The sequence below is a fragment of the Lontra canadensis genome, unplaced genomic scaffold, assembly GCF_010015895.1.
Source record: "Lontra canadensis isolate GAN:19392208 unplaced genomic scaffold, GSC_riverotter_1.0 scaffold19, whole genome shotgun sequence".
NCBI lineage: Eukaryota > Metazoa > Chordata > Mammalia > Carnivora > Mustelidae > Lontra > Lontra canadensis.
The window spans coordinates 15325719-15336711 of record NW_022631013.1 but is presented as its reverse complement, the minus strand read 5'-3'; the positions used below and the strand labels follow the sequence as shown (position 1 = coordinate 15336711).

General features: G+C 49.6%; 1 protein-coding gene across 2 annotated transcripts in view; it reads right to left on the bottom strand.

Moving 5' to 3' along the window:
• Window positions 1–1571: 1571 nt before the first annotated feature.
• COL15A1 (collagen type XV alpha 1 chain) overlaps window positions 1572–10993 on the bottom strand; it is a 101804-nt gene continuing 92382 nt past the window's right edge. For both annotated transcript variants that reach the window (XM_032860696.1, XM_032860695.1), the window contains 6 exons: window positions 10309–10437; window positions 10100–10159; window positions 9311–9364; window positions 5490–5675; window positions 3804–3919; window positions 1572–2661 (listed from right to left, as the gene is read on the bottom strand). In XM_032860696.1, coding sequence (XP_032716587.1) covers window positions 2448–2661; window positions 3804–3919; window positions 5490–5675; window positions 9311–9364; window positions 10100–10159; window positions 10309–10437 — 759 coding nt within the window. In that variant the 3' untranslated portion in view covers window positions 1572–2447. The remainder of the gene's footprint in view (window positions 2662–3803; window positions 3920–5489; window positions 5676–9310; window positions 9365–10099; window positions 10160–10308; window positions 10438–10993) is intronic.

Sequence of the window (10993 nt, the reverse complement as noted above, 5' to 3'; positions counted from 1 at the left end):
TCAAACCTTGAGAGTCTACAACAAAGACTCAACTCCAGTACCCAAAGACCTCCAGCACTGTAAAGACAAGCTGTCCATGGCATACTTCCTTCCCTTAGTGTACCTTAGAGCATCAGTCCACTTCTTGGCCTGAGGTCATCCAGGAGTAGAGTGAAGGCTTAGAGACCTTTCAGCCTCTGTGTTTCAACTGCGTGACAAGAACCCCGGGTGCTCAGAGGGGGAGGAATGACAAGAGGTAGACAGGTTTAGGGGACTGGGGGATGTTGCAGAAGAAGCAGTCTACACTGGCTATCAGCAAATGGTGGTGATAGCTGTCCTGACATGGGGTAGGACACGAGCAACAGCCTGGCAGAGGAGCTTGTGTGACTCACTGAAGTGACCCATGAGGACACCAGGCTAGTGGCCTTTGGCAAGTGACGTGAAAGCTGCTGTTCAGGGAAGGGTCTTGGATGCCCAGAATTTTGACCTTCATTCTCAGAGACTGAAAGGGCTTGGGTTGCTTCAGGGCCTCTTCCAGGAGGACCCACTGGTTATACTGAGTCCAGTGCCCAAGGAGGACTGAGAAGCCAGGGCAGGAAACTCACCTCCCTTCCTGGGGTTAGCGGAAGGAGGCTCTCCTCCTTCGGCTCTCCCTGAACTCCCATCTTGCCCTGCCCACTTTGTGACCCACGGCCGTGGTGGGCTCTCTTCACGTCGTGACCTCAGGTGCCTCCTGCCCCTCTCCTCTCTCCGTTCCCATCCATGCCAGGCAGTTCCCAGCCCCCCATCACTCGGTAGGTGGGACAGTCCTCAACAACCCACTTCTGGGACTTTCCAACCTATAACTGCCTTTCATTCTGTGACTCATTAGACATTCTCATCACTCTTCCATTTAGGAAGCCCCTAAGTGGAGGTTCTGGGCTGTGTGCTTTTTTTTGTCCTCAATTTCCTTCCTACCTCAAGGACTATTTGGGTGGATTTGGTGATTCTGTTTCTCTAGCAGGGTCAAGCCAAGAGCCAGAGCATCACAGACTCAGAGCAGGAGAGAGCAGGCAGGCAGCCTCCTGCAGGGGTTCCTTGCAAAGAGCTGACACAGACCAAGTCTGAAAGCAGCCCCACCATTCACCAGCTAGGCCACCTGGAACAAGGAACAAGGGACTTCCTGAGCCTCAACTTTTTTTTTTTTCCCATTTGTAAAGTGGAGCTAAAAATACCCACCTTGCAGGGTTATTAAGAAAGGCAAATGGGCCTTATAATAAGGTTGATGTTTAATAACTGGCAGCTGGTATTAGGGCTCTTTTATGCCAACCTCCTTGAAAGAACCTAGCAGGCTTGCCCAAGGCCACGCGTTGCTGCAGTCACAGTTCACCGTGTTTCCCGGGCTGGGGTTCTTCTGCCCACTCCACGCTGCCCCCACCAAGGGGGAGACAACAGGCAGGCCCGGAGGAGCATGACGGTAAATCCTCCTGCTCTCTGATCATCTCCCAAGGGCTGGATGGCAGCGGCAGGGTGACCAAACTCGCCCCAGGGCCACTTCCACATCAGCGGTGGAGAACAAAGGAACTGGGGGCAAAGAGTCAAACAGAAGAAAGTGCCTGGAAAAGATGTTTTTATGTTCACTTACATGGAAAAAAAAATCGAAGTATACAGCACAAAGATATATGCATCTCAGAAAATTCATCTTCATGAACTTGTCAGTTCAATGGTAGTTGGACTTCTTGAGTGTTGCCCCAAGGAAGTCATACAATCAGGGGGCTGGGGGTGGGGAGGAGGGCCTCCAAGGGAAAGATAGTCATTAGGCGCAATTTCTTTTCTAGTTTCAGATCATTTGGAGCTTAAACTTTTCCAGCAAGTCAGAGTTATATAAACAGATGCCATACTAAAATACGATTGTGTAAAAATATAAAACTCCTAAAGCATGATGGCAATAATAGTTTAGGAAATAAACATTAAAGTCTGGTAATATCAGAAAATACAAATGGGATCCTTTGAGCAGTTCTGTCTCTGTACGAACAGCAAAGGATGGGTACGTATTACAGATGCGTGAAGAATAAGGCCTTCGGTCGGCACATAACTTAGGAAGGGCAACATGTCTAAACGCTGACTTTGTGAGAAAACATGAAGGACATCTTACACTCAGCAACAATGGTTCAAGGAAGAAATTCCTTTCTGAAGAATGCAGGGGGCCTTTGTTTTCAACTCGCTCTTAACCGTGGTGGGACGTGTCCACACCACACGGGACCTCCTGCAAAATCTAGCACCAATAGATGGATCAGATTTTATTTTTGATCTGAGTCCTTTATGTCTTCAGTTTTGAGTGTATTGAGGTATGTTTTCCTTGGTTGCTGTTGTGATGAACGTGTAATAAAAAATAAACTAATATTTACAACATTTAAACCTTTTAGATTTCAGTGTCAACTTTTCCCATAAGAAAAACTGGAAAACCCTTATGAATCGTTGGAAGGTCATTACTTCCTGGCATCTATCATGAAACTGTTTTCGATACACAGAACGATGAGCCTATTAGCACAGCTATATGTTTTCTGGTCCAGAATCTTCCCTGTGCTCAGTGGGGAGGCCAGTCCCGTGACGGCCATGTCAGCGGTTCGCCACGCTTCACAGTAGTTATCCACAAGACGCACTCCGTGGGGGCTGGAGCCGTGCCAGATGACCTTCTGGGGCCTGCAAAGGAATTGTGCCACATTACTTTCGAGATGTTGCTTCTTTGTGGCGTACCTCATCGAAGAACAAATTGGCCTAAGTCACAAATCAAGTCCAACTCTTGAGTTCTTCATAGTCTGACCCCACATCATAGTCTCTCCCCACCACTGGGAACGTCATTCCTTCCAACTAGCTGGACACCCTGTATTCTATCCCCACCCAGCTCGGACCTGTCCTAGACCATACTCTTTGCTTTTGTGACTCTGAACCTTTGCTCACAAGGTCTCATAGTCTGGAGTGGCTTCTCTTTCATTTTCAGACCAGGGATTCCTTCTGGTCTTTCAAAGTCCACTAAATGCCCCTTCTTACAGGCAGCCTTCTTGACTGTCAGCCCCATATAAGGATAAATCTTTCCTCTGTGCTCCCATCATCATACCTGTTACTCCATTTTACAATTACAGTGTTCCATCTAGAATGGTAGCTAGGTGGCGACTGTCCTCCCCTGTAGACTGTGAGCCTTGTAAAGGTTTATTACTATGCTTTCTGGGTGGGCATCGGGCCTGGCATAGGGTAGACACTGAGGAAAGCTTTGCCAAGCTTGTTCTAATCTCTCTCTCTTTTTTTTTAAGTAGGCTCCATGCCTTGTGTGGAGCCCAATGAGGGGCTTGAACTCATGACCCTGAGATCAAGACCTGAGCCAAAATCAAGAGTCAGATACTCAATCGACTGAGCCACCCTGGCACCCCAACCAAGTTGTCTTAATCTTAATAGCACACACCATTTCCAAAGAATTAGAGCACAGCTCACAGCACAGCGTTAAAGGATCATGAAGAACAGCATTCCTTACCATTTGCTGAGTGTCTACAGCATGCTGGACGTTCTCACACTTATCATTTTATGCTCACAGCAATCCTGTGGTATAGATATGATCATCTTGTCCATTTCACAGTGAGGCCACTGAGGCTCATAACGTGGAGGAAACTTGAAAGGTCCCTTATTAAGGGACTGGTCTCAGGTTTCCCGGCTGCAAGACCAGGGCTCTCTCTATGGCCTTCAGCCGTATGGCTGAGGCTCTGTGTTAGCAACAGCCCAGAGGGGCAGCCGGTAAAAGCAACTCATAAAACTGTCACTCCGTATACTTTGAGGGCTTACCCCCGACTTACCAGGAAGGATCCGTCATCACATCTCGGCCATCAAAGGAGTATATCGGAATATGTGTATTGAACTGACCTCCGTGGCCAGAAAAAATTGTGTCCCAATTGTTGAAAAGTACTTGGCCCTGTAGAGATAGAAATACTTCATTGGAGTTACTGTGCTATGGGCCTGCTAGTGGACTAGCTATTTATTCATTGATTTTTTTAAAAGATTTTATTTATTCATTTGACAGAGAGAGAGAGAGAGCAAGAGAGGGAACACAGCAGGGAGAGTGGGAGAGGGAGAAGCACACTTCCCACGGAGCGGGGAGCCTGATGCAGGGCTCGATCCCAGGACCCTAGGATCATGACCTGAGCCGAAGACAGATGCTTAACAAGTGTGCCACCCAGATGCCCTATTTATTCATTCTTTAAAGCTGAGAGACCACCCCATGCCAAAGCCACCAGCCCCAGGCCCAGAGCCTGGACTGACTGGGAACTCAGGAAATGTCTGTGGTTTGATTTTACAATCCATCCTTGAACCTTTTGCTTTTATTGTTTATTTCTTGAGGTAATTTCTCTTATTATAGGCATATAAGGATTCCTCCCCATCAAAAGTGTGTTTTAGGTCTTTACTAATTTTTTTTCAAAAGATTTTATTTTATTTTATTTGACACAGAGAGAAAGAGAGAGATTACAAGTAGGCAGAGAGGCAGGCAGAGAGAGAGGAGGGGAAGCAGGCACCCCGCTGAGCAGAGAGCCCGATGCAGGGCTTCATCCCAGGACCCTGAGACCACGATCCAAGCCAAAGGCAGAGGCCCAACCCACTGAGCCACCCAGGTGCCTCACTAATTTTTATTTTTAAAAAATTTTCTACATATATACTGAACTTCAGAGTTGTGCCAGGGCTTGTGCCAATCTGCACTGTATGGAGATGACCCTCTCACTCCTTTTCCTGAAGGAGCCTAGTGCCCTTCAGTTATCTGTATTCCAAGAATACTCGTCATCTGAGTGGGTGAATGTGGCAGAACAGAAACTCAGGGAAAGAGAAAGAAAGGACGAGGTGTGGGGTCTGGAGGTACCAAATTGGAGCATGACGGGTCACAGCGCCTTGGAGGTCTCAGAGTAACTGAAATACAGTGAGAGGTCATGGTCCAGGCTGCATGTAAGCGGTAACAGAGCTGTCCCTCCATGGAATTCAAGGACGCGCCTTGCCAGCAAAAGGGGGCAGAGAAATACCTGCCAGGTTCGGGCAGTTTGGATGTGCCAAGAGGACCAAAGTAGGGGGCAGGACAATTGGGCTCTGGTCTGGGACCAGTGCTCACCAGTTCCTCTCTGGAACTGGGAACCCCAAACTGGGCATCAAGGACCTGACTTCTGGTTTCTAGTGATTTTCAGCAAATTCCTCTCTCCCTTTGTGTCTCAGTTTCCACATATGACTATTTGAGGAAAGAATAACTCCTTTTTATTGGAAGTATCTATTAAGATGATGGGTATAAAGCACTTTGTACTTGTCTGCTCCGAGAGTCATACCATCTAAGCAAGAAGGACCATGGTAAACGTCAGGAAGCTGAGGCACAGAGAGGTTCAACTGATCCACCCAGGCACACAGCCAGTCAGGGACAGGCAGGGTCTGGAACCAGCACGCCTCTGACGATGTCGGTCTCCGTGAGACCAGTGCCTCCAGCAGCCACTGGGAAGAATACTTATGCTTACCTTGAGGTTCACTATTGGAAGGCTGTATCTCTCTGCTTTCCTCACAACCGTGGAGAGGTCTTGCAGATGGGAGGACAGGAAGGCCCGGTAGGTGGACAACAGCCCCGCAGCCCTGGCCTGCTGGAAGCACTGAAAATCAGCTCGGAAGTCTCCAGAAAATGGCGTGTTCAGAGCAACCAAGTGCAGCTGTGAAAAGTAAGTGAGAGTTAAAAGTTAGAAGCCGACTCTAACCCGCATACCCATCTCAGGTTGCTGGTAAGACCCTGGACTCCCCAGGATGGAAGGCGCTACAGGTGGTGTCCCTCAGCCTCTGCCTGAGGGAGGCTTTCCAGCCCCGGCCTGACCGTCTCTGGGGCAGGGAGCTCAGAGCCCAAGCAGTGGGCTTCAGCTCTCTGACCCACTCTAGATGGTGACCACGTCCTCTGTATAGCAGAAAACAAAACAAAAGCAAGCACTTCAGAGATCTGAACCCAGGGTGCAGGCCATCTGCTGGAGACTCCTGGGTCTGCCCTTAAATCCCAAGAGGGATTTAAGCCAGCTTTGCTACTGGATCCCAGAACTCCACCACGCTGGCTGGCCTTGCCCTTTCCTCTACTCCCTGAGTAGGTTGGGGCTGATCATGAGGGTCCAGAGGGAAAGGCACTGAAAGGAGAAAGTCATGACATTTCTTGCGAAGACTGCTGGGTAGACCCTTTTAGAAACTAGGGGTCACACAGTAACTCGAGTCTTACATTCCTGCCACCTTGGGCAACAGCCAAAATAAAAGTCGTTCCATAGTCTGTTTTCTCCCACACTTCTCCCCAAACCCATGCCTCTCTCCCAGCCTTTGTGCTGTGCCCTTTGGAATACATTCTGTGGCATGTGTCCAGGAGTGGCCCTCTCCCTCTTCGATGTCACCTCAGAGAGGGATGGCCCAAGTCCCCAGAAAAGAAAAATATTTCAAAAGGTCTTAAACCAAAAGACACGAAATGAGCCCTGTGGGGTGAGGCAGGAGGTGGTCAGCGCTTCTCTCCCCATTCCTGAGCTGCCTCTCCAGGCTGAACGTCCCCAGCACCAAGCTTCTACATGGCCCGACACCAAGGGTCGCCATGTTGGCATTCTCCCACTCAGCAAGGGTCTGGCCGCCATGAACCACAACATTCGGACCGTCCCACGCAGTCCCCCCTGCGCTTCTTGGAACATTCTTCTCTGTTTCACCACCCCTTTCCTTCCCCATTTTGAAGAGAAGAGACCACGCATACCACACCTCCCAGTTTCTTCCTGTTTTTTTATCCCTGGTTCTGCCTGCATCGTCAAGCTGGATAGAGGTCCAAGTCAAGCACACCCTTTGCCCCCTACCTGAGACAAGGCTTCCCCCGCAGCCCTCCCAGCACCAGCCTGAGGATGAGGAGGCAGCTACAGCCCGCTGCTCACTCACCAAGACCACTTTCAGGCCACCGGACTTCCAGCCTCACACACAGGCTCTGTCTTCCTCCCTGGCATCGACCTGAGGACCAGCACCCAAGGGACGAGGCCCTAGTGTTCCATAACCTTCCAACCAGCATGCTTCTCGTGGCTATACCCAAGTGCAGTCACCAGAGGATGGCATCCCCACACCAGGGGCCACCTGGAGAAGGGGCATAGGTGCATGCATCCCTCTAATCCCACCCATCTCCACCTTTTTTTTTTTTTTTTTTAACAAAGATACATAAAGAACTGTCTGGAATGATGGCTGTTTCCAAATGGCAAGACTGTGCCCTCATGTCTGTATTTCTCTAAGAGCCAGGACATTTTTAATAATGAACATGCTATGGTTTTTATGAAGACAATACAAGTCCAATAGTCAAATGTTAAAAGGGTGATCTGGGGAGTGGTTGTAGTTTTGGTAAAGTTATTGGGGATTTACTGTTTCCTTCTCCATTCTTTTCATTTATTGCCCAGATTTTCTACAAAATACACATGACTTTAGAATTGATAAAATACTACTTTAAAACATCCTTCAGCTGCTGCCCTAACTTCTCCCCTTCGTGGCCGAACTTTTGGAAGGGTGACCTCCGCATGCGTCTCTCTTTCCTCATCTCACCTCCCCTGTCCTCTCAAGCACTTGGAATATCATTGGCATCCCTCCACGACCCAGATATGCTCATCTCTGGCTTCTAAATTTGGAGGACACCGTTTTGTTCTTCGGATGGACCTCTTGCAGCTTCTGACACTGCTGGCTTATACCTTGCTTGGCATTCTTTCCTCCTCTAGGGCTATGGCTTCTATTTGTTCTCATGATTCTTCCATCGGCTCCTTTCTGCTTTTGCTCTACGCTCTCCAACCCTGCTCAGTGCACACATTCTCTTTTGGGAATCTACCAGGTCACAGCTCGGCAGAAGACTCCCAGGTCCGGAGTACCTCCAGACCAGGCCCCCAATCTGACTCCCTCTGGGCGGCTTCCATTCACATATCCTATGGGTACCTCAGACTTACTGTGCCCCTGAGGGGGTCCTGACTGGTGAGTGGCAACACCCCCAAGAAACACATTTCGGCTGCGAATCCAGGCCTTGTTCTTTGAAAACGCCCCAGGACCCTCGCTAAAAACGCATGGCCTTAGGCCATTCAATCTCATTCTCTTGGCTACGCTCGATTCGGCTGGGAGTGGGCAATGAGCCCAAGATGACCCCTGCAGATGACCTCTCCACACAGACCCTGGACCGAGTCAGGTGGTACTGGGCTCTCCAGCTGCAAGACCCCCTGGAGCTGGGACCAAGGTCAGTGCCACGACAACCCAAAGTGGCATGCGAGCTTGTGGATGTGACCTATGTCTGCGTGTTGGGATGGGGGTGGAAAGGCGGCAGGAAGAGAGAGCCTTACAGAAGCTGCCCTGTACCAGCACGGACGAACAGCAGGGACAGGAGTCCCACAGGAGTCCCAGGAAGTTGTACTTCCTGCCGTTGAGTTTCAGGAGGTTCCTACAGTGATCTAAACACCTTCACTCAAGCTCATGAAGGAAAAGGGTCAGTGCTGTCATTCTGGCAACACAACGACCCTCCGGAAGAAAAGCAGCACCCTTGACGATCCAAGCAGAAACCTGGGCATCGTTCCCGATTGCCCTCATCCCCGCTGCCCCATATCTGTACCGGGGACCAAATCTGTCACTCCTGCCTTTTTATTTTCTCCCCAATCTTATTTTTCTACGTGTTCACCGCTGTGATCCTGGTTCAAGGAATACAATAGCCATCTGACTGTCTTTGGGCTGCTGGGCCTGTCCCTTCCGAACCATGTGTACACCGTAACCAAGGTAATCTCTGAAATGCCAATCTTAGAGACTGTTTTCTTTGCGACCCTTCAGTAGCTCTTCATTGCCCGCTGGAATAGGTCAAAGCCCTTAGCTTTGCTTACAGGCCCTTGCCCTCTGCAAACTAAATTTCTCCCTTCTCTGCCTTAAAACCTGCCTCTTCAGCCAGACCAAGTACCTGCTGTTCCACGAATGCCCAGTACCTCCCCTTGCCTCCCTCTGTTCCAAATCCCCTCTCCCTCAAATATGCCCACTCTCTCCCACCCGTCTGCCTCTCTCCTGCTCTCAACTCTCCTCTAGGTCTTAGTTTAGGGGCTCCCTCTAGTAAAGAAGGCAGAATTTTTTGAGGTTCCACGTTCCCCCAGCACCCAGTGTGTGCCTCGCCTCAATGACTTACCGACTATCGTAACTCCCTGGTTTTTGCCCCCCCCCCCCCCCCCCCCCCTCTCTATGCATCTCGAGGGGGAGGGAGAGGGCTTCAGGCACGGGGCAGGGGAGTACACGACCTCGGACACACACCCAGCACTTGCAGGGGGTAAAAAGCATGAACCATACTTACAACAGGTCTCTCGTAACTGACACTTGAGAGCGGCATCAGCGGAGGCGGATGTGGCTGTCAAATAAAAGAGGAAACAAATGGTCCTGAATAAGCATCCAGTCTGATCCTCAGCGCACACCAAGGGGCGACTGTGATGCTTTGCATCGTCTATCATTGTCTCCAGGACACTCTTAGGAGTTTCATGCCTCCCCGTCCCCGGGCCCCCTCTCCCTAACCAGGAAGACAGGATCCTCAGGAAGGGAGGGGATATTCTCCAATCTTTTACAGAGAACACAGAACTGAGGAAGCAGAAGACCATGTCTTAGAACCAACTTATTCACTTCAACTCAGAGCCTCTGTTTCCCTGCAAGACAGGGTGGGGATGGCAAGACGTGCCTCAAGGGGTTGCTGCAGGGCCAAAAAAAATGGACAATGGAAGTTGCCAGTGGTCTTATCAGGCAAAGAAGTCACAGAGTGCAAAAAGTAAAGGGCTCTTCTAGATCACGTATGCCAACCACGATTTCACAGGGGAATAAACTGAGACCAAGAGGGTTTGGAAGCCCCTCATTGCCCAAGAGGATTCAGCTACAACATGGAAATAGCAGGTCTCCACCCTCTGGGTCCGGTTCCTGCTCTGCTCTCCTGTGAGAGCATTCTGTTGGCATTTGGGAATTTCTGGGCTTCCGCCAGGGACTAAACCATGCCGAGCTGGCTGGGCAGAGGTTGGAAAGCTTGGTTCTGGACACTGAGGGGGACTTCGTGGATGCTGATGAGCGAAGGAGTGAGAAGTAAGGCAGGGCAACTACTCACATTGCTGGAGAGCGCGGGGGGAGGCGGGCTGTCGGCAGGAATGGGGATCAATTCTCCCAGCTGAAAGAAAACAATACATTGAAAATGAAACATCAACTGGAGAGTGTCAGCCTAGTTTCAAAACAGAAAAATGGCATTTCCAGGGGGTAGATTATTATTTTTAGAGGGTATCTGCAGGCAGCTTGTTAAAAGGAAGCTTAAGAATTAACCTGTAATTTCTTCCAACCATCTCGGACCCGAATGAAGAACTCCGTGCTGTCCCTCAGGTAGATGAAGGTCCCTTCAATGACCAGATGTGCTTTCTGCAGCATGTCATCCATGGTGCTAAATGCTGTCACCTGTCAGAAAGTTTTCCATTCCCAACAGTGCTGTTATCGCTAGAGTGGTGGTAGGATTCCCCTCACAGCCAGTGAAAGGCTCTTTGTGCCTTTCAGACATATGTAACTTCATTAATAGCCAAAGGACATTCTTTATGAGGAAACAAAAACACCAATTAGCTCAGAGTACAAATTGGAACTGTAATGAATAAAGGAAAATAGGAAGATGATATTCTAGGGGCACAAGGACAGTTAAAAACTATACAGAAAACCTTCTTTCTTGGGTCTTGGCATCGGCAAAACCATGGGTACATTTTGCCACTTGGATCTGTGTGACGGCTTGGTGGCCGTGATGTTGTTAAATGTGTTTAACTCCTGCTAGTCCTTTTTTTTTTTTTTTTAAGATTTTATTTATTTATTTGACAGAGATCACAAGTAGGCAGAGAGGCAGGTAGAGAGAGAGGGGGAAGCAGGCTCCCTGCCGAGCAGAGAGCCCCATGCGGGGCTCGATCCCAGGACCCTGGGATCATGACCTGAGCTGAAGGCAGAGGCTTTAACCCACTGAGCCACCCAGGTG